The 22,849-nt window shown below is 53.0% G+C and overlaps 1 protein-coding gene and 1 non-coding gene across 2 annotated transcripts in view; both read right to left on the bottom strand.

The window, feature by feature from the left end:
- Window positions 1-22,849, bottom strand: part of Cdh23 (cadherin related 23) — a 393,910-nt gene that overhangs the window by 1,148 nt on the left and 369,913 nt on the right. Inside the window, exons 45-68 of the mRNA XM_052163611.1 lie at window positions 22,330-22,455; window positions 21,281-21,484; window positions 19,367-19,825; window positions 15,771-15,887; window positions 13,952-14,176; window positions 13,225-13,394; window positions 12,854-12,991; window positions 11,672-11,791; window positions 10,383-10,560; window positions 10,019-10,230; window positions 8,491-8,682; window positions 8,236-8,349; window positions 7,009-7,138; window positions 6,665-6,916; window positions 6,426-6,587; window positions 3,641-3,897; window positions 3,237-3,334; window positions 2,242-2,362; window positions 2,075-2,154; window positions 1,866-1,906; window positions 1,718-1,778; window positions 1,189-1,318; window positions 944-1,066; window positions 539-643 (exon numbers count right to left, since the gene is read on the bottom strand). Coding sequence (XP_052019571.1) covers window positions 539-643; window positions 944-1,066; window positions 1,189-1,318; window positions 1,718-1,778; window positions 1,866-1,906; window positions 2,075-2,154; window positions 2,242-2,362; window positions 3,237-3,334; window positions 3,641-3,897; window positions 6,426-6,587; window positions 6,665-6,916; window positions 7,009-7,138; window positions 8,236-8,349; window positions 8,491-8,682; window positions 10,019-10,230; window positions 10,383-10,560; window positions 11,672-11,791; window positions 12,854-12,991; window positions 13,225-13,394; window positions 13,952-14,176; window positions 15,771-15,887; window positions 19,367-19,825; window positions 21,281-21,484; window positions 22,330-22,455 — 3,815 coding nt within the window. The remainder of the gene's footprint in view (window positions 1-538; window positions 644-943; window positions 1,067-1,188; window positions 1,319-1,717; window positions 1,779-1,865; window positions 1,907-2,074; window positions 2,155-2,241; window positions 2,363-3,236; window positions 3,335-3,640; window positions 3,898-6,425; window positions 6,588-6,664; window positions 6,917-7,008; window positions 7,139-8,235; window positions 8,350-8,490; window positions 8,683-10,018; window positions 10,231-10,382; window positions 10,561-11,671; window positions 11,792-12,853; window positions 12,992-13,224; window positions 13,395-13,951; window positions 14,177-15,770; window positions 15,888-19,366; window positions 19,826-21,280; window positions 21,485-22,329; window positions 22,456-22,849) is intronic.
- LOC127670312 (U6 spliceosomal RNA) lies at window positions 20,310-20,416 on the bottom strand. Its single transcript, XR_007974526.1, has one exon. It is a non-coding gene; the product is annotated as a U6 spliceosomal RNA (small nuclear RNA).

Genomic DNA, 22,849 nt, shown 5'->3' with positions numbered 1-22,849 from the left:
CACCTGTCCTCAAGCCTGGGGATACCAGTCTAGGCACCACTGTGGTATCTGGGTTTGTAACCAAGTTGGTAGTAGAGCACTGCCAGTTAGATCCTCTCTCCAGAAGTAGGAGGACCATTTTGGACCTCCTGTAGGCTTTCTGTCCCGTTTCGTAGCATATACCCAGGTGGAGAAGGGCATCTTGGGAAAGCCAGTGTAACTGGCAATCCCTAGTTGCTGAACAGTAGCTCAGGGTACACAGGCCTGCTTGGCCCTCCTGACCTGTTTCTTAAAGTGGAGGCCCCTTAGAAGGAGGTTTGGGGTTCCTGGATACTACAAACCACTGCTTTTGACCCTACCTCAGTTCTAGGGAAGCCCCACAGCATGCAGACATAATCTCCTTTCTGACTTCCTGGAGCAGCTCTGGGGTTTGGCTGCTAGGTTACAGAGAAGAGCAGATAACTCCCAGTAACAGGGTGAAGAGAGAGAGAGAGAGGGGGGCATCCCCAGGAATGGGGCACGGCACACAGTCCCCCCACTCCCGAGGCTACCTCACTACCTCGGAGATGGAGGAATGGCAGGAGGAGGCTTTTTGTACCATCCGTTGTGCAAAGAGTTTTTTGAGCCGTAGGTAATCCTCCAGGACCACCTTAAGCAGCGAGCCCTGAGAGAGGGAGAAGGTTAACTCCCCACTTTGCCTGGTGCCTGCCCTACCCCTTTACACGCCCACAGCAGCCATGGCGGTACAGGTATCCAGTCTAAATGCAGAGGGCGGAGGAGAGCCCGAAGATTGACCATTCAGATCTGAAGACACCACACGCTGCTGAGCCCTATTAACCCCAGTGCCCAGACTCCCTGCAGTCCTGATGGAAGGCAGGCCCAGATAAACCATCTCCTAACATCCGTGAGTAGGGGTCAAATTCAGACAGGGCCTGGGTACTGGACCCTGCAGGAGAGGGCTCACCTTAATGGGCCCCTCTCGGATGATCTGACCCAGCTTGGCGATGTTGTCGTATTCCTGGATGGCTGCTCGCAGGTACCTGTCATCAGCAGGCTTGACTGCTGCGGGCTCACGCCCAAAAGTTCCCTGGGGGAGAGGGAGGGAGGGAGGCACTGGCTGGAGCAGGGAGGTTGACAGCATAGGCAGCCGGGCTAGGGAATCCCCCTCTAAAGGCCTGAGCTTGGCCGCAGGCTGCCACCCTGGCTCACATGGGTGCGGGTGGGGCTGTTCCACAGGTCTGCGATCTCACTCAAGTTCTCCGGGAGGTCGTCCTCGTGCTCCGCCTGCGCAGCCAGCTCCAGGTTCCGGCAGAAGGGGTCCAGCCACACAGGGTTGGCTCTGCAGTTGGCGAGTGGCAAAACTGCCTTCCCAACCTTACCTCTTAAGACTGCCCATTCCCTTGGCCAGCCACAGAGCCTTCGGCAGGCCTGCGTAAGAACTCTGCCGTAGCACCTATGGCTACTTCCTTCTGTCATGGGATCCTGTTAGAGCTAGGACTGCCTGCCTAGCTTTGTCAGGGAGACCTCATCCCATCCCTCTGCTCCCTTGACATTAATTGGGACCTGGAGACATTTCTGAACGTGCAGAGACACGATCAGACCACTAGGGGGAGCCCACACTCCACGTTTCAGCCAGTGTGGGTTTCCCTACCCCACCCCCACCTACAGATTACATCTAGTTAGCTGGATCCTGCAGGGATCTCCAAAAGGGATCTGCAGATTTGAGGAGTCCACGCACCCATCGAAGGAGTATTTGTTGGTATTGGGCATGTCCATGATGTCAATGAGGCCACGGTTCCCTGCAGGAAGAGAATTTGAGTGGGGGGGGGGGGAGGGACCAGCCAAGGGGAGGACCAAGCCGCCTTAACCTGATAGCCTTCACTTACCCGCAGAACCAGCCACAATGGCCTTTAGCTTTCTCTTGTGTCTGGAGAGAGAGGGAAGGAGGAAGAGGGGGCGGGGAGGGAAAGAGTGTCAGTTGGCTCTGTAATGGAAGCTGGCCTGTTATCTCTGGTCCTCTGCCCTGCCTGCCTTGGTGCCCACAGTCCAGGAGACATGGGCTATTCTGGTTCAGGCCGGAGGTGGGGACACTCACATGGTCCTGTAGTACCAGTTCATGAGGACGAAGAGCATAGCAGCCAAGAAGAGAAGGATAGCCAGGACAATGATGGCCATCTGTGGGGAGAGCAGGCCAGCCATTAGCAGGCTGGTCCAGGGGCACAACCCAGACAGGGCGGGGACAGACAGACACAACAGGCGTACCTGCAGGGCAGACATGTCATCCGGCAGCTGGACAGAGATGGCAGGCTGCACGTCCAGGACGTTGTAGTTCCGGAAGAGGTTGCGAAGCTGCTCCTTGTTCTCGTCAATCATCTGGATGACCCTGTATAGGGTGAGGCCGTGCGTGGTCTCTGATCTAACTCAGCCACCCGCCTCCACCCACAAGAGCTGCCTGCAGCCTCACAGGAGCTGCCCGCAGCCCCGCAGGAGGAGCGGCCCACAGGAGCCGCCCCGCCCCCCCCCCCCCCCCGCAAGAGCCACCCGCCGCCCTGGGGGCCGTGTGTTCTGCTCCCACTGTAAGCCTCACATGCTCACATGCTGTTCTGAAGCCCCTGCAAAGTGAAAAGCCACCTCACTGGGAGAGCATGGTATGTTACAGGGTCTCCAGGTCTGTGTCCAGGGGCCTCGTGGACCCTCAAAACAAATGGACAGTTTTACAGACAAGGAGAATGTGGTGGTTTGACTAGGAACGGCCCCAGTCAAGCTCATAGACATGAATGCTCGGTCACCAGGGAGCGGGCACTGTTAGGAGGTGTGGCCTTGTCAGAGGGAGTGTGTCCCTGGGGGTTGGGCACTGAGGTTGCTCAACGTTCAGATGCTCAAGCCAAGTCCCAGAAGTCTCTCTTCCTGCTGCCTGCAGATCAGGATGTAGAACTCTCAGCTCCTTCTCCAGCGCCATGTCTGTGCCTGGATGCTGCCACGCTTCCCACCATGACATGACGATAATGAACCAAACACTCTGAGCTGTAAGCCAGCCCCGATGACACGTCCTTTGTAAGAGCTGCTGTGGTCATGGTGTCTCTTCACAGCAATGGGAGCCTGGCTTGTCTTTGAGGTCTAGAGGGATGAGCGTGGCCTGCTGTCTCGTTGTCTTCTTCCTCAGCTCTGACCATGTGATGAGGCTGAGGGTGAAGTCTGTGCCCCCTTTGCGGGTTCCTCTCCCCATAACGAGCAGTCCAAGCACCCCCCACACCTACCTGTCCACATCCAGGATGCGGTTGGTGTCGCGGTTGACCACGTGGATGAGCAGTTCCGTCTGTGCGAAGTTTACCCTCCCTTTCATATCCACATGGAACTGGGGAGAAGGGAGTTTGTGGGCGTAAGGCCGCACGGCTTGCACTGGGCATGGGATGCTACAGGCCGGCATCGTGCAGGAGCCCAGGTGTGTATCTGTTGAGACGCATCACGCCTGCATCTCCCTGACCTGGCCGCTAACTCCCACACAGGGCTCTTACACTATCAGCCTTATTTACAGTCAAGGAAATGGAGGTCTGCAGACCCGGGGCCGTCTCTCAAAGCCATGAGACTATGAAATGACTAAGGAGGGTCCTCATCTGTCCTGTCTCTTCCCATCATCCCAGTTCTAAGGCCCCCAGGACACCTGCACATCATCGGTGTTGACAATGGCGCCGGTGATGTTGGACAGCAGGCGAATGAACTCCTCCTCGAAGCCGCGCACGCGGTCCGGGATCTCATTGATGACTATCTTGACGCGCTGGTCATCCCTCAAGATGTAGATGCCGATGATGGCAGTATCATTGTGGCCGGCCAGGTCTCGGGCCACGATGTCAACCACAAAATAGCCAGGGCTGTAGGCCATGAAGAGGTCAAAGGTTCTTAGGATGCCGTCCACACTCCCTGTTAAAAGAGTCCAGGGGCAGCACAGCTCAGAGGCCACACCCCCTGAGGATAAACCCTGCCCCCTACCGCATATCCTTGAGGGAAGTCACAGTTCTTCATGTCCTAAGTGCTGGGATTACGGGCATATGCTTTCCTGCCTGGCTGAAATCTCCTGAGTTCTAATGGTTACTCCAGTTTTATGTAAACACTGCATTTTATTTTTTTTAAATTTTTATTTTTTATTTATTTCACGTTTAAGAGTACACTATAGCTATCTTCAGACACACCAAAAGAGAGCATCAGATCCCTTTACAAACGGTTGTGCACCACCATGTGGTTGCTGGGAATTGAGCTCAGGACCTCTCGAAGAGCTATCTCTCCAGCCCCAACACTGCATTTTAAATAACTTCAGGCTCTCCTGCCCAGGTGGGGGTGTGATAACTATTTCTGAGCTCTGGAGGGTCTTTTCCCATGCACTAGACCAGTGGCTCTCAACCTTCCTAATGCTGTGACCCCCTTAATACAGTTCCTTGTGATATGGTGGCCCCCCAACTGTAAAATTGTCATTGCTACTTTATAGCTGTAATTTTTCTACTGTTAGGAATTATAATGTAAAGATCTGATATGCAGATGGTCTTGGGTGACCCCTGTGAAAGGGTTATTTGACCCCCAAATGGGTGACAATTCCACAGGTTGAGGAATGCTATTTGTAGACACATGTACTTCAAAATTCCACAAATATAACAGAGAAATGACTAGAGATGGCACAGGCTAGACCCCTTTGGGAGGGGTCACCTAAACATTGGGAAACATATTAAATTATGGTTTATAGCAATAGCAAGATTACAGTTATGAAGTAGCAATGCCAATTCTCCAGCTGGGGGCTACCACATTGTGAGGACCTGGATTAAAAAGGTCTCAGCATTAGGACTCACCACTGGCTTAGGTGACTCTAAACAAGACAGAAGACATGAGTTCAAAACCCACTACTTTCTAGCCATGTGGTGAGTTCCTTAGCTTCTCTGCAAGTTGGTTTATTACAGTAAGAACAGCAGGGGCTGGGATTATAGCCCAGTGGCAGGGTTTGCCCATCATGCCCACGGGCCTGGGTTTGGTTCCTAGCCTCACATTTTAGAAAGCACAGTAAGCGTTCAGATCTGGCTATCCAACTCAAGCAGGTGGGCTCTGAACTAAACCTTGAAGAACAAGGTGGGCATCTCAGGAAAGAGGAAGGTTGGGTGTTAAGGAAATGAAGGCAGAGCGGGGGGTGGGGGAGGGTGGGGGTGGTGGCACACGCCTGTAATCCCAGCATTCTGGGAGGCAGAGGCAGGCGGATTTCTGAGTTTGAGGCCAGCCTGGTTTACAGAGTGAGTTCCAGGACAGCCAGGGCTACACAGAGAAACCCTGTCTGGAAAACAAAACAAGGAAATGAAGACAGCCGGGTTGGTGACCCAGGGGTGTGGCTTGTCTGAATACAGAGCTCAATACAGATGGTAGGGCCTGTGAGGCCAGGAGAGAACCAGAGGAAGATATGGGAGCCCTGGATCTCAGGCCTAGACCTTCTGGACGCCAGGGCGGACACACAGATGAGGAGCCTGTGTCGGATGGGGATTAGGAGGCGCCTTGCAGGCTCTGCCCCAGAGTCTCTCTCTCATGCCTCCAGATGAAAACTCAAGCAAACGTGTGCCATGACAGCTTGCTTGCCAGCTCCCCAGTGCCTTGGCAAATGTGCGACACACAAGAGAAGGGGTACAGATGTGGAAGGCGGCTGACAGAGAAGGGATGGATCAGAAGATAAGAAAACAAAAGCGATCTGGGATGCAGCTGTTGACAGAGGGTTTGCCCGGCAACGTGGGGTTCTGGGCCTCATTCCCAGCACCATATAAACCTGGTGGTGGTCTGTGAGGGTGATCCCGTACTTAGGAGGTTGAGGCAGGAGACTCAGGCACGAGAGATCCTTCTTAACCGAGACAGGGTCTCCCTAGATAGCCCTGGCTGTCCTGGAACTCGATCTGTAAACCAGGCTGGCCTCGAACTCACAAACACCTGTGTGTCTCTGTCACCTGAGTGCTGGCATTAAAGGTTCGCACTGCCGTGCAGAGCTTGGGGGTTTTTCTTGACTACAGAGAGGGCTTGAAGCCACACGGGCTACATGACGCCCTGCTATTTAAAAAAGAGATCGTAAAACCTGGCCAGTGAAGGGATTCAGTGGGTGGTGGCCCTTGCTGCCAAGCCCGGTGACCTGCTTTTGATCTCTGGGGCCTCATACAGTGAAGGAGAAAAAGCAAAGGCTCCAAGTTGTCTTCTGACATCTCTACACACATTCTATGGGCGTGCACCTCCCTCCTTCAAATAGAAATGCCCCCCACACACATAGAAAAAGAATAAGCGTGTGTATATATAGGGAAATATGTAGGTAAAGAATTAATAGACTAGCACAATTAATAAACTGCACAAGAAGGACTGATGTGGATGTCTATCTAGGCCCTGTGCTCACACAGATTCTACCTCTGGACTGAAGTCCGTGCAGTGACAGGGGCTCCTACCCATGGTGAAGACCTGGCCCACGTCCTCAGAGTCGTTGGCCAGCGCCCGGAAGTAGTGGATAGCCAGAATGCCATAGAAGACCAGGCTGTTGTTGCCGATGTCCGCATCCAGGGCCAGCACCTGGATCAACTCCGAGCCTACCTTGGCATCGGTGGCCACGCCTGTGGAGGACAGGCAGGCCACATAAATGTCAGGGAAGGAGCCACCCATGCCCTCGGACCCTGGCTGGTCCCTGCACCTGCGGTGTACTCAGCCTTGGTGAAGCGTGGCGGCTGGTCGTTGATGTCCTCCAGCACAACGCGCACCTCCTGCAGGGTGAGATCGCCCAGCAGATCGAGGGCTGGGGAGGGTCCGCGGGGAGGGGTCCAGCTGCGATTGCTGGACGCTTTGACGATGAAGGAGAAGGTGGCTTCCGTCTCCCGATCCAGGTCTCTGAGCACTAGCAGGCGTCCGTCAGGCTGTAGGTGGAAATTCTTGTCCTCGTTACCAGCTGTGGGTGGACGGGGCACAGGGTCAGTGGGCAGCCACCCAGAGTACTCTCCAGACCCAGGGAAGGTGGGGCACTGGCTCCAGGGACCCCACCTGCAATGAAGTAGTACACAATGGCGTTGGGACCCTCGTCTGCATCCACGGCGCCTGTCACGTTGCCCACAAGGGTGCCTCGGGGAGAGTGTTCAGGCACCGTCAGCAGCTGGTACTGAGGGCTTCCCTTCTGTAAGAGAGGAGGTTGTTACAGGAGGCCCAAGCCTGGTAAGAGGACCTCGGGTACCTGCCCTGTGGGTCTGAGGCCTTTATCACCCAGAGAGCAAGCAGAACCACTGTGATCTCCATGAGATCATGGCTTAACCTTCTCTGATGCATCCCCAGTACCTGAATGCATGTTCCATTAGTTGTCTGTATGCATATGTGCATGCATACAGCCTCTATGAAATATCATTCATATACGTGTATGTGTGTATGTGTGTATAGAAGCCCCCTATATACATATACATACACATACACATACATCATACACATATACATACACATATACATCATACACATATACATGCACATATACATCATACACATATACATATACATCATACACATATACAAATACATCATACACATATACATATACATCATACACATATACATACATATACATCATACACATATATATACACATATACATATACATCATACACATATACATACACATACACATATACATATACACATACATATACATCATACACATACACATACATACACATATACATATACACATACATATACATCATACACATACATATACATACACATACACATATACATCATACACATACACATACACATATACATATGGAAGCCAGACCAGGGCCCTTCAATACTGTTGTCATTTTTGGCTGGGTTTTGGCTCAAGACCCCAGAGTCACATATATGATTGTCACGGACCACCCCAGCCAGGTACAGGTGACACTCAGATTCAAACTGCCTCTGTGTTTGTTTCAGTTTGTCACCATCCAATCCTCACCCACCTGGCTTCGAGAACCCACATCCCAGGTACCCCCATACCCGGCTGGGGTAGTCCGTGGCATATGATGAACGTGACTAAATGTGCCCACGTAGGTATTGGGCCTTTTTGCCTGGTTTTTGGATCACTTGAGGGATACCTTGCAATAGTGTCCAACTGTGAATGCCATGGCTGTCTGTGGGGAGCTCACTGCGTGATAACCCAGGACAGGCAGATAATGTGTGTATGTGGGCTCACAGGTGGGAAGTCCCTGTGGGGGTGTCACTGGTACAGGGGATGAGTGAGCTCACAGGAGGCCTCACAAAGAGCGGTTCGTTGTCATCGATGTCTTCCAGGGCCACCTGCAATGGCTGCATCGTCTCGTATGGCACCGGCTGGCCCAGGTCGCTGGCTACCAAGATGAGCTAGAGGTGAAGGAGCCCAGTCAGAGCAGAAAGGTGGGGTTGGAGGTTGGCTTAGGGTCCGAGGGAAGCTCAGTGGAACAAGTCCCCCAGAGGCAGTCCAGGAGAAATCCACACAGCCCCACCCCAGGCCTGCCCCCTTACACTGTACACTGCCTGCTTCTCACGGTCCAGGCGCTGCGCTGTCTGGATGAGGCCGCTAATTGGATCAATGGTGAAGTACTCCCAGTCACGGTTGCCTGTCGTCTTCAGGAAGCTGTAGCGTACTGCCCCGTTGAGGCCTTCGTCCTTGTCTGTAGCATAGACTTCGTACACGTTGGAACGTAGTGGGATCTCCTGTGGCGGGGTCATGGGGAGGGGGCATGTGGGCATGAAAAATCCCAGAGCCAGGCTGTGATGAGCTCTTGCCTCTGCCAAGGCCCTCTCTTCTCCAAACCTCATTCCCTAAAGTTTGCTCTAGGACCTGGAAAAAGTCCAACTGCAGTCATAGGCCGGCCCCGCCCTAAGCACCCCCTTCCGCTCCTCGCAAGAAGAACATGGTTCGCGACTGTTAGAAACCTCTCTGCTCATCCAGCCTTCATTGTTTTCTCATTATTCACGACAAGTAGAAGTCCAGGTGTCAGTGATAAAAGCGGGGTGACAGATAATTACTTTATAAATGCTGGCTGTTCAGGAGACACGGATCTCCCCAAATACAGAGAACCCTTGAAGGGAAAGCTTAGCAAATGCAGCCTTTGGTGCGGAAAAGAATCAGATTATCATTCATTTATGTCCCAATTCCTTTCACGGCAAAATATTTGAAGCAGTTGACAAGAATATGTGCATTATAATGAGATTGAGTTAAAAAAAAATATTAGGGTATAGTTGGCATAAGATGGAAGCTGACGGCAAAGTATGTGCCCTGAATCTCTGCAGGGTCAGGACACTGTGAGCTCCCTGGTGAGCAAAGCAGACCACTGTGGTCTGACAGACCAGAGGCCCACTGTTTCCCAGAGTAAGTCTTGGGATCATTTTCTCCAATGGGACCTCAACAAGGAGACAGAATAGCAAGATGGTTTCAGCACGGGTGGGGGGATGGGGGGTGGGGAGGGGGTTCTGAGCTGTGAGTTTATGAGGTAAAGGACAAGCTAGAGCTACCCCAACTATACCAAGGGTCACTGGGTCTTTAGGGTTGCCAGGAAGAGCAGAAGACAGGCCATTCCCTCCTGACTGGATGGCCAAGCAGCAAGAGGGGCTGAGCCGTGCATTTTGGCATCGCAGAGCCAGCAGACAGCCGGAAGGGCCCAGTGTCTATTTTGAACTATGTCTGAGGGGAAGTGGGTGGCAGGGGACCAGATACTCCTTGTCTACCAGCAAGAGATGCTATATTCTATTCTATTCTGTTCTATTATTATCCCGGTTCTCAAGAGGAAAACAAGACGAGTTACTTGCTCCTGCTCATCTGGCCAAAGAGCTACACACTTGAAGCCAGATCTTTTCCTAGACCGAAGACTTCCTGGACTGCCTACAGGATGAGCCAGAGCTCAAGATCTTTCCCATGTGGCACTGGGCGAGTCTGGCTTCAGTGTCCACACTCGTCCCAATGGGGCCTTCTACTCTGTCTGCAGGTTGAGGCAGTGGGCTGGATGTGGGAAGCACACACCCGTGGGAATGGGTCTGGGATCAGGGATACCTCTTTGATGTGCAGAATGGTGCCATTGGGCGGGCGCACGAAGACGGGGCGGTTGTCATTGACATCGATGACTTCCACCAGGAGCATCGTGGTGCCCCAGAGTGGGGGCTCCCCACCATCTGTAGCCACCACGGTCAGGTTGAACCTCTCATAGGACTGCAGTGGCCGCTGCGTGGTCACCAGGCCCGAGTCCATGTCCACAGAGAAAGCCTCTGGCAGTGGGAGAGAGCGAGCAGGCACGTGGACTGGCTGAGACAGCCTTCCGGTCCCCCCTCCTCCTCTCCCTGGCCCAGGGTGGAAGACATGGCAACCTGCCCCTCCCCACCCTCTAAGTCCTCTTGGGAGGCCAAGGAAGGCCACATACCCATTCCAGGGCCCTCGAGAGAATAGGTCAGCTGGCCATTGGAGCCCTCATCCTGATCTGTGGCCAGCATGGTGATGACTGAGGTACCGGCTGGCTCATTCTCGTACACGCTCGTGCTGAACTGAGGTTTGGAGAACTGAGGCCGACAGTCATTGACGTCCAGGACTCGGATCACCACCTGGGGAGATCGTAAGAGCCTGAAAGGGGCTGCCTGAGGAAACCCCGTCACACAAGGCTAAGGTGGAGTAGAGGAGGGGCAGGGCAGCCCCTCAACCCCCAGGCGAAAGGCCCTGTCACCTAACTAGTAAATTCATTTATGTTTTGAGACAGGGTCTTTTCGGGCTATCCTAGAACTCACTACGTAGACCAGGTTGTCCTCGAAACTCATAGAGATCCTCCTGCCTTTCAACTAGTGGGATTTAAAGCATGTGCCATCACACTCATCTATCTCTATATATATTTTTTGAGGCAACGTCTTAGGCTGGGGGTGGAGCTCAAGTCGAGTTGGTCGAGTGCTGGCCTCTTTGTAGTTGGCATGAAGGAAGCTCTAGGCTTGGTCTCCATGACTGCATATACCAGGCATGGTTGTCCATGCTATAACCCTAGCACTTGGGAGATTGAGGCAGGAGGATCAGGAGTTCAAGGTCACCCTCAGCTACAAAAAGTTCGAAATGACCCTGGGATACTGGCATTGCAGCTTCTCTAAAGCTCAGGCCAGTGTAAGCTACATATTGAGACTCTGTCTCAAAAACAAACAAACAAACAAACAAACTAACTAACTAACTAACTAACTGAACCACAGTGAAAATGGCAAGTTGCTAGTTAGGTTTTTTGTTTTGTTTTGTTTTGTTTTTTTGAGACAGGGTTTCTCTGTGTGGACCTGGCTGTCCTGGAACTCACTCTGTAGACCAGGATGGCCTCAAACTCAGAAATCCTCCTGCCTCTGCCTCCCAAGTGCTAGGATTACAGGTGTGTGCTACCATGCCTGGCGTTAGTTAGTTTTTGTTGCTGTAAGTCTCTGTTGGGCACCTTGAGATGCTGGGTCATGAAGATAGCCAGGTGTCACCTGGGTCGCAGCTAGGTGTACTTGGCTGTTCATGGGTATTTGGGAATGAGAGGTCTCTCTCAGAGAGCCTCTTCTTCCTGAAGTCACAGCCAGGAAGCCTAGCAGTCGACCTCTCTTCTTCCGTGTCACCATGCCTGAGGAGGCTGGTGGCCCACCTGGAGCAGTCATTCTCTATGGACTTGGCTTGCTGCCTCCTGCCCTGGGCCCAGGCTGGCCCCCTCACCTGTACCGAGTTCTCGCGACGGTTACTGGCCACATCGCCAGGGTTGTCTCTGGCCAAGGCAGTTAGGATATAGTGGTCCTTCTTCTCTCGGTCCAGAGAGGACAGCACATAGATGTCACCCTAGTTGGAGGAGGAAGGTTTCAGGTCATTCATCAGTTTGACGTGTTTTCTGAACATCTACTATGGCCAGATACTGTCAGAGTCTGTATTAAGGCTCCAGAGAGGAGCAGGAGTCTCTATGGTGTCCCCCTTCGGGTATCACAGTCTATCTGAGATGATGTGACCAGCTCAGGCTGGGGCCAGCTGCCTGACCAGGGCCTGCCGTGGTGTATGTATTCTGGTAACAGTCACAGTTCTTAATGCCGGGCTCCACACCTGAGTGTGCAACTGAGTGTAAAACCTCCTGAAGGGAAGTGCGCAGTGGGACACAGAGGGCAAGAAGCCCCAGTTCCGGGAACTTCAGAAGGCTCTGCGACACTCCTGCCTGTGCAAAGCTGTGTCCTCACTCTGGAAATCACAGCTTCTGGACTAACAAGCAGCCGCCTGAATCACCAGCCCGTCTATTCCTCTGAATTTCTACTCTCACGAGAGGCTGAGACCTCTGGGGGCTTGTGCGTCCCACCCTTTGGGGTGTCGTTCCTCTTTCCACATTGACTATAGGACTGTGCATTCAGCAGGTGCTCAAACACCACAACCAAATCCCATAATGCTACTTGGCCTCTTGCCACGGTCTCAGGTATTGGTCCCCCCGGACTTGTTTCAAGTTTTGGGACATGTCACCGAAGGGCCAGCTCCTTTTTCCATTAGTGGGTCACGGTCTTAACAACCCCTGGGACTCTGAGGAGAGTTAGTTCACTTTGCCAAAAGGTGACCCCTGAGGTCTACAGATGGGACAGGACCCAGAAATGGAGGAACCCGGGATGCTTTAGTTGCTTCAGATCAGGACTCTGGGACCTCCCACTCCAGGGGTCAGCCCCTCCCACTCTCGGGGTCAGCCCCTCCCACTCCGGGGTCAGGCCCTCTAGGGGTCAGCCCCTCCCACTCCTGGGGTCAGGCCCTCCCACTCCGGGTCAGGCCCTCCCACTCCATGGGTCAGCCCCTCCCTCTCCCGGGGTCAGGCCCTCCCACTTCCGGGTCAGGCCCTCCCACTCCCTGGGTGAGGCCCTCCCACTGTCGACTTACAGTGTTGGGGTTGATGGCGAACTTGCCCTCTCCATCCACCAGGCTGTACTCGATGAGGGCGAAGTTGCCTGAGTCGGCATCCGTAGCTGTAACCCTCAGGATGACCGTACCCATAGCCACATCCTCAAAAACGGCCTCCTAGAGAGAGCAGGGTAGATGGGAAGATGGGGAAGGGAACAAAGGTTGGGGGGGTGAGGAGGAGGAGAGAGAAAAGGCAGGGTCACCCTGGAGCCCATGCCCTGTCCAGGAATTCACTGCTGCAGTGAGGCCCCAGGGCAACACGTTACTCCTGTGCTAGGCATTTGGAAACCACACCAAAGACCCCAAGGAATAGGTACAGGTCCTGACCCCCATGTTGGTCTGCCACCTACCTGGTAGGAGGGCTGGTCAAAGATGGGGTTGTTGTCATTAACGTCTACAATTTCCAGGTAGACAGGGATCTTGGCTGCCCGGGGTGGGGACCCATTGTCTGAGGCCCTCACTGTGAAGTTAAGCCAGTGCACCTCCTCGTAGTCCACCGTCCGGTTGGTGATGACCTTCCCTGAGACACAGAGGCACCCAAGGCTGAGCTGTAGCTACTCTCATCCTGGGCTCTCTATACTTGGAGAAGGATCTGATGGTTTGAGGGGGGAGGGGCGATTTACAGGGGACGCGTGAAGATAGCACTGCCCATAGCAGGACAGAGGCTGAGGAGGGACTACCTGCCCTCAGATGTCCTTCTCAACAAAGAGGTAAGAAAGCTTCCTGTACTCAGGGAAATGAATATTAATGACCCCTAGGCATTCTGAGATACCTCCCGGTCTATGACTGTGCTCCCAGGGGGGAGGTGCTCCCAGGAGGAGGTGCTCCCAGGAGCTTAGGTGGTAAAGATAATGGTGGGACCTGCTAAGGTTCCAACAGACATCCGTGGGCTTCCATCCCAGCCAGGACTAGAAAATTCCATCCTCCAGTGGAAGCATCGGAAAATGACTGGCATGTCAACCATCTTGAATCACACACAGGTTACCAAAGGGCAGGGTCCCAACTAGATGGTGTCAAGTGAGCCACAGTCTTGCATGGCCTAATAGGCATGGACATGCATGGAGATCTGCCGCGTACCTGCGGAAGAGTCTTCCAGCTGCACGTAGCCTGGGGGTGTGAGGTCCAGCAGGGTGTAGGTGATCAGCCCATTGAGGCCCTTGTCAGGATCGACGGCTGCCACGGTAATGAGCGTCGTGCCTGGGGTGGCGCCCTCCAGGACCCGCTCTGTGTAGTAGGTGATGCCGAAGGGCTTGAACTGCGGTGTGTTGTCATTGACATCCAGGATGTTGACCGTGAGCTTGGCTGGGGTGTGGGTGGGAGTTAATACCAGAGATGGACACCTGTGTCCCACCCCATGCCTGCTGCTCCCCACCAAGCTTTGGGGGTCTTCCTTCCCCCTCAGGGCCTAGGCGTTCCAAGCTCAGAGGACAGCAATGTCTAACATTATCTGTTTTATTTTATGTGTGTGTGATGTTCATGCTTATGAGTGTGTGTGTGTGTGTGTGTGTGTGTGCAAGTACACATGCATATTTGTGTGCACATGTGGGAAGGGCAGAGGTCAACCTCAGTTGCTCTTCCCCAGCTCTGTTGCTTACCTGAAGTTCACCAATAGGCTAAACTGATTGGTCATAAAAATCCAAGGATCTGGGCCAGAGAGATGGCTCAGTGGTTAAGAACACTGACTGCTCTTCCAAAGGGCCTGAGTTCAATTCCAAGCAACCACATGGTGACTCACAACCCTCTTTAATTGGATCCAATGCCCTCTTCTAGTGGTCTGAAGACAGCTGCAAAGTACTCATATAAATACAATAAATAAATCTTTAAAAAAAAAATCCAGGGATCTGCCTACGTCCACTTCCCCAGTCGTGGGATCACAGGTATGTGTTACTGTGCCTGTTATTTTTATGTGATCATCTGAGCTTGGAACTTAGGATCAAACCTGGGACCTCACACCTACAAGACAAGCACTTTACCAACTGAGTTATCTCCCCGGAGAATCTGTCCCAACTCTGAAACTGTATGTAACCTGTGACCTTTCCCTCTGATCCCTTGTGACCCTTCTACCACAAGAAAAGGGACTTGTTTTCTACCAAGACTCTGATGGAGCCCTTGGTCCTTCCAGGCCCACAGTTTCCTGACAGACTTTGAGAGGTAGGATGAAGAGGGCTTCAGAGCTTTTCTTTGCTCTAGCCTTCTTTCTCTAGCCCTGAGGAGTGGTCCCTCAGCCTAAGCAGCCTGGGCCTGTGACCTTAAAAATCTCAGGTCATCTAAGAGATAAACAAGTATGTACTTTCCTCTGAAAAACTTGGGTTTCTGGGCTGTGAAGATAAGCAGCCAGTGTCTGCCAGGCTCGGGCTACCCCAACAACGGTCCTCGTCTTAAGTCAGTAGCCACTAGAGAATATCCCATCCGTATACTCTCTCCTCTGTCCCATCTGCCCAGCCTTCCCAATCCAGCCCATAATATCCTTCTCAACCATTGAGCCTGGGCCGGTGTGGTCTGCGGCCTTGAGTTTCCTTCTTTTGCTCTTGGCTTCCCGTCCTGACCCCGAGGTTTTCTATGAGATCTTCTCAGAGGCACAGTTCCTGTCTCTGTCTCTAGCCACACCCTGGATTCCATTATTCCTCTCTGCCAGCCTGTTCCCTACTGCTCCCTCCTCAGCTCTGATTCTCCTTCCTCTTCAGAGCCTAAGGGTGCAGACCCTGCACATTCAGGGTCACAGTCACCCTGAGGGTCAAGGTCACTTTCCTACGGTAGCTTGACTGAACTCAGTAGCCCTGGCAGCTGAGTCCTGGAATTCCCTTAGTAGGACCAGGCTTGTACTAACTCTTAGTCTACCCAGTCCTTGGATGGCTCTGAGTAACCAATAGGAGAGGTGACCATCAGGGAGTCTTACCATTTGGCACACTGACAGAACGCTCTGGGAGGTCGCTGGCGTTGTCGATGACTGAGAGCGTGACCTCATAGGTCGCAACCAGCTCGCGGTTCAGAGGGGACTTCACTATCACAGACCCTATGGGTGAGACCAAGTCAGATTCAGACAGAGGGTAACCCTCTGGGATCTGGGCTTCTCTGAGCTCCTGCCGCTCCGCACCCCCACCCTGACCAAGGCACTAGGCCTTGATGGAGCCTGAGATTTGAGGCTGGGATGGCCCATAGCCACACACATAAGCTGGAGCCTGTCTCTCTGTCCGTCAGCTAAGGCTGGCAACCTTGGGCAAGCTGACTGTCAATCCTCTGCTTCCTCATTTGCAAAAGGGCGGGACTTATAACAACTTTTCAGGGGCTCCAGGGAATCAGAAAAATTACATGAGATTCCGTCAATGGAGCACTTAGAACTTTGCCTGGCAGACACGAAGTGCTGTGTGATTTAAAAATAAAATAAAAACAGTAGCATGCTTGTATTCCACAACAGTGTGGACATTCTCAGTACTACTGAAGAATACACTAAAAGATGGCTGAGCTGAGTCAGGCCCAGAAGCATGCCTATGCAACCTCAGCCGTGGAGGCAGAGGCAGGAGGCCAGTGAGCTGGAGGCCAGCCTGGGCTACAAAGCAAGACCATATTTCAAAAATCTAAACCAAGCTGAGCATGGTAGCATGTATGCTTGGAATCCTAGCTATGCCAAAGACTAAAACAGGGCTAGAGAGATGACTCTGGTTAAGAGCACTGGCTGCTCTTCCAGAGGACCTGGTTTTATACCCATTACATGTACATGGTGGCTCATAACCATCCGTAACTCCAGTTCCAGGCAGGGCATGCTTTTCTGGCTTTTATGAGTACTGTGTATACATGGTACACAGACATATGCAGGCAAAACACTAGTATACATCAAATAAAAATGAAAAAAAAATTAAGCCATTAATTTTTAAGACTGTGACACAGGAGGGTGATGAGTCTAAGGCAGCTTAGCTGTCTTAAAATAAAAAATAAATTTAGAAATGGGGCTGGGGATGCAGTGTGGTAATAAAGCCAAGGCCTACACAGAAAAGGCCTTGTCAACACCGAGTACCAGCACAAAAAAGAAATTAAGATAGTTTCTTTTATGTTCTATGTCACAATTTTACAAACGCTTCTATCTAAGAAGATCTCATGGCAGGCAGCTGGAACCTGCTGAGGGACAACTACCCTGGAGGGACAGTCTGGAGACTCCAGGTGTGGCCCTTTGTTCTGACTAAGCAGGGTGTGTCCTGGTCGCAGGACAGAAATATCCACTATGTTGGTGACAACAGTTTCCCTCTCTTCCCTGGTAACTCTCAGAGTCCCTGGCTGCTCCCTAAACCAGAGAGGAAGTTTCTGAAAGTTGGAGTTTTGCTGGGCAGACCTATTGCCAACCTGCAGGAGCCTTTCTTCTTCCTGCCTGATGGTGACCGTGGGGCTCCTCTGGTATCCCCCTCATTGGCCCTAGACCAAGACTTCCTTCTCCCTCTTAGGTACCAGAGTCTTAGGACATCCTTCCCCCTGGCAGAGCCCCTGCTGGGTTGCTGTCCTCCACAGGTCCCCCAGCCATGGGTGGGTCACTTACCCTGAGTGGCCGCCTCCTCCTCCTCCTCTTCCTACTCTCGCTCCCCATGCACCGGGCTGGGGAGCGAGGTTGGGGAGAGGGCAGCTGCGTTCAGTCTGCAAAGGCTGGGCACGGCCTGAGCCGGGCCCCCAGGGCGGGAAGGGTGGGGTGTGAGGCATGGAGGGAGGCAATGGGGTGAAGCAGAGAGGAGATGAGGTGTGGGGTGACAGAACAGAGCTCAAACCTGTAGGCCTGCCAGCCGTGAGGGAGAAAGAGAGGGTTAACATTGGTTAGTTCAGGGTGCAGCAAGGAGGGACAGGGTGGGACATGGTGGGGTGGGGTGGGGTGGCTGTAGGGCTTGGAGCTGGCTAGGGCAAGAGGGAGAGGGGGATGAGAACCTAGTTGGAGCAGAGAGGGTTGGAGGATCTGGGAAGAAAGGGCAGGAAAATCGAGCAAGGGGGCTGAGGGCCATGAGGAAGGTGGACAGAGGAGACACTGGAAAGGAAAACAGAGAGAGAGAAAGAATCAGTGGGAGGCAGCAGGGAAGCCTCACTGTGCAGGGAAGCAGGGCTGGGTGGCTTTCCAATGGCTGACACCCTCTTGGAGCTGTCCCAGGCTAGCACACAATTCTACCTCCATCTCCCAGGGCTCATGGGCTATCTTTCTCTCGGATACGGGTGAGATTACTAGTACTCTGGCTTACTGCATTCTATGACTGTTGGCATTTCTTCGGTTTTAGTATCCACCCCCTGTTCCCTCACGCCTCTCTACACAGGCAGAGTGTTCTGAGGCTGAAGATACAGCTTAGTTGTGGGGTACTGGCTCAGTGTGCAGGAGGCTCTGAGTTTGACCCCCACCCCCACCCCCACCCCCACCCCCAGTTCTTTGTACAACAGGCATAATGGTGTGTGCCTGAAATCCCCTCACTTGGGAGGCAGAGGGAAGAGGATCAATTTAAGGGCCCTTTTGGCTATGCTACAAGTTTAAGGCCAGGCTGGGCTGCGAGAGTCGGCATCTCAAAGATAAATATATGTCTTCCTGAGGACCATCTGCTCCCTTAGAGTTCCGTGCGTGCTGCGGTGTGTTTCCCACTCCCATTTCTTACCGTCCCAGCCAGTACTTATTCTGAGTACATCTCTCCCTCCCATGGCTGTGTGCCCAGCCAATGGCTTACCGATGTCACTGATGCCCATCACTTTTAACCCTCTATGCCGCTAGGTCCTGGGATCTAAATGTACCCTGTGTTTGACGGCTGGGAACCCTGGTCTTACCCTACCTTAATGCAAGAGTCCCAGTGTCCCCACATGATCAAGACAACAGCATATTGCTGTGTGCTGTCATCTGTGGAGCACCCCACGCTGCCTCAGGCTATTTCTCTCAATAGTTATCATGTTCAGTGTTTAGTTACTGTCATGCTAATTTGAAGACACTCCAAGGAAGACTCCTGCCCCTCCCCGACTCCCCAGAGGCCCAAAACCATTTAACCGTTGGACCAACAGCCAACTGCCAGAATTACAGTTGGAGAGATAAAACCCAAGAGATAAAATCTGGGGTTCTGTTTTTATGGTGGCAGAAGAAGATGATAAGGACACAGATATAAATTTATAGAACATTTCAATGCCAACAGGCACCGATCAGAGGTGTTTGGCCAAATGTCCTTATTAAGGAAATGTGTATGATAACAGGGTAAACTCCGTAATGCCAACTGCCAGTGTGAATGTGCAGAGATGACCATTTCTGCCACACTGCAGGGGGGAGGAGCCAGAGAGGGCGGGGCAGTTCATCAAGGGAGGTGGACTGTGGAGGTAGGGGCAGAGGAGCAAGGCAGGGAAGAGGGATGGAGACACACCCATAGAGGAGAAGACCACAAGAGCACAAAAGGAGTGGCAGAGAAAGAGGAAGAAGGGGGAGGAGGGAGAGAGGGAGGAGGGAGCAAGGACTCTGGGTTCCGGTCAGAAGAGGGTGGTAGGGCGTAGCCACCTTCATACCTGTATTGATGTTCACAGCAAAGGCGTCTTCCTGGTCAGGCACCAGGCGGTCGGTGTCATCCTTGGCCACGATGCTGAGGATGTGATACTCCAGTTTGGGATTGAGGTCCAGGTCGATAGCGGTCACGTTGGCAATGACCGTGCCCGGCTCGGCAGATTCCAGCACGCTCACCGTCTGGATAGGGTTGAGGAACTCAGGGCGGGAATCATTGATGTCATCGATCAGGATGGTGACGATGGCTGTGCCCGACAGAGGAACAGTGCCCCGGTCGGTGGCCACCACCGTCAGCCTGTAGGACTCCTGCTCTTCTCTGTCGATGGTGGCATTGCCAACACAGATGACTCCCGTGACTGGGTGGATGAGGAAGCGGTCCTGGGCCCCGGCTTCTATTCGGTACACCAGCTCCCCATTGAGGCCGCTGTCCTCATCCGTGGCTGTGACTTGAAGGACTGAGAAGCCTGTGGGAAGCAGGAATCGAGGAGTGGGTGAGCATTTGGGCCACTTCTAAAAAGATCTATCAGGACGTTCTACTTATTGTGTGTGGTGTATGTGTACCTGTGTGTGTGCAGATATACATGCCCGTGCACACAGGGGCCAGAGTAGGATGCCCGGCATTTTCTATCAAATTTTGCCTTATTTCTTTGAGATAGGGTCTCTCAGGGAACCTGGAGATAGACTGGTATCCAGTAAACCCAGTGATCGTCCTGTCTCTGTCCCCCATGATGTACCCACAGCCATACCAGCACTGTCCGTGGGTGTGAGATTTGAACTCAGATCCTCATGTTTTACAGCAGGTACTCAGATCCCTGGATCCATCTCTCCACAGCCCAAGACCCTTTGTCGATGGTGTAAGAGAGACCTCTCCTCACCACGGTCTTACCAGCAAGCGCCAGAGTGGTGACCTTATGTTTCTGAACATTCTTATTCTTCTAGGCAGTCTTTAAAAATACGGAACGCTTCACGAATGTGCCTGTCATCCCTGCTCAGGGGCCATGCTAATCTTCTCTGTATCGGTCCAGTTTTAGTATATGTGCTGCCGAATCGAGCACTAGGCCAGCTTTAGAACAAAACCTACCCTCTCCCTCCATTAAACTGGATTATTAGGAGAATGATTCTCAATCTACACTGATCTAAAAAAGTCAGGCTTAGATGGGCATCATCATGTAATCCCACTTGTAATACTAGCACTTGAGAGGCAGGAGGACTGCTGTGAGCTCAAGGGCCGCTTAGGCTATATACTGAGTTTGAAGTTAGCCTGGGCTACGTTTCAGGATATCCTGGGCTGTGCTTCTGAGAACCTATCTTGAAGCAATGACAACAGTGATAAGTAGATGCCCCTCATAGGATGGTGTGGTGGTTTAAATATGTTCAGCCCAGGGAGTGAGTGGCAGTATGAGGGGGTGTGGCCTTGTTGGGTGGGCGTGGCCTTGTCGGGTGGGTGTGGCCTTGTCGGAGTAGGTGTGGCTTTAAGGGAGTGGGCTTTGAGACCCTCCTACTAGCTGACTGGAAGCCAGTCTTCTCCTGTTTTTGTCTTGGAAATAAGATGTAGAACTAACTCTCAGCTCTTCCAGCTCCATGACTGCATGGATACAGCCACGCTTCCTGCCATGATGCTAACGGACTGAGCCTCTGAACCTGTAAGCCAGCCTCAGTTAAACGCTGTCCTTTATAAGAGTTGCCTTGGTCATGGTTTTTGTGCACAGCCATGGAAACCCTAAGACAGATGGAATATTCTTGATCATTACAGCACACCGCGATTCTGAGAAGAATGCCCAGCCAGTCTTCCGCTGCTCTCCTACTCCAGTCCTCACTTTCTTGAAGAGAATTCTGCATCCATCCGAGCCTCTCACCCGACCCTCTACCTATCAGCTCCTGCTGGTGCAGCAGCAGAGTCTGGGCCTGACCCTTGTTACCTGGCGGGCAGTTCTCCAGCAGGTGGACGGTGTAAGCAGGGGGACTGAAGGTGGGCCAGTTGTCATTGTCATCCAGGATGGTGACGAGCAGGTGGGCTGTGCCATTGAGTTGTCCAATATCCTCAGCCAACAGCAGCAGCTCCAGAAACGGGGGTGAGAAGGCCTCCCGGTCAATGATGACCCCGGACCTCACGGTCACCACGCCTGGCACCCGGTGCCGCCAGTCAGCGAGATGAACAGGGAAAGGGATACAGTTGGCAAACGGAACAAGAGCCACCATAGCAGAAACAGGGAGGAAAGACGCCTTGTTTTCAGTGACCCCCACATCCCAGAACGGCCATGTTTGCCATGGTTGTCCCTGTGTGGTGGCCTCTGCAAGTCTCAGGGGCGTGTCCTGTCTGCTGAGAGTGACCAGGGTAGAAGGCTGACCAGCTCTATTGTATGTGTGTGTGTGTGTGGGGGGGACATGATTCCTAGATGTCCCTGTCACCAGACTGGCCTCCCGTCCTGACCAAACTGCTGTGACCTGGCTTCTGGGGAGCTGCTGCTCTGGTTTGAGGACAGGAAAATACTTTTTTTCTGGCTGATCAGGGACACAGGACATGCAAGGAGAGAACGGGAGCTGTTTTCTTGGGCTGAGTCTATGCAGCAAGATTCTTGCGTCCACTTCTCTTCCAGGGTCCCCCATCGAGACTCTGGGGGCCTAATCCAGTTACAATGTGGGCTGTGGGGTTCCAGAAGAGCCTGGGCCGATGCTAAGGACGATAATGGTTTTCAACCTTTCTGATGCTGTGACCTAACACAGCGGCGATGACTCTTCCCAACCATAAAGTTATTTTCATTGCTGCTTCATAAGCATCATTTTGCTACCACTATAAATCACCGTGTATATATCTGATATGGCAGGATATCTGATATGTGACCCCTGTGAAAAGATCATTCAACCTCCAAAGGGGTCGCGACCCACAGGTTGAGAAGCACTGCCCTAGACCTGAGCCTGGGTCAGTCCCACCGCAGAACTGGCTTGGAAACTGCTGCACAGCCCTCACCTGTGCTGTTGTCAATAACAAAGAGGTCACTGTGGGCGCCCAGGAGCCAATAGGTGACCACAGCGTACACATCTTCATCAGCGTCCAGGGCCAGGATAGGCCCGTTGAGCACGGTGAGGGGTGTCCCTGAGCCAGAGGAGAGGAGTCACCACGAGCCAGCCTGGTCCCCCACCCTCCCCCCTCCCCTGTCCGTGTCCCCATGACCATGGCTGAGGATGGATGAGAGGGGAAGGCGGGGAAGGGGGTCGGGAGGCCCTGGGGTGGGCCTGCGGCAGCCTTGGCAGACTGAACGCACATGCCTGGGAGCGGCCTCAAAGCTCTGCTGGGGAGAAAACACAAGATCGGTGAGCAAGCCCCTCTGGCCTGCCTGGAGCTATGCCTGCTTCCCAGCAGCCTTTGAGGCTGGCCACTCCACTGGAGGATCTAGGGGGCTCCCTGGTATCCCCTCCGTGTGTGTGTGTGTGTGTGTGTGTCTTATCTGTCCATATGCATGTAGACACTGCTCTATTATGAGGTCTGA

The sequence above is a fragment of the Apodemus sylvaticus genome, chromosome 19 (assembly GCF_947179515.1).
Source record: "Apodemus sylvaticus chromosome 19, mApoSyl1.1, whole genome shotgun sequence".
Lineage (NCBI taxonomy): Eukaryota > Metazoa > Chordata > Mammalia > Rodentia > Muridae > Apodemus > Apodemus sylvaticus.
The sequence above is the reverse complement of the archived record's forward strand: the minus strand, read 5'-3'. Positions and strand labels throughout refer to the sequence as shown.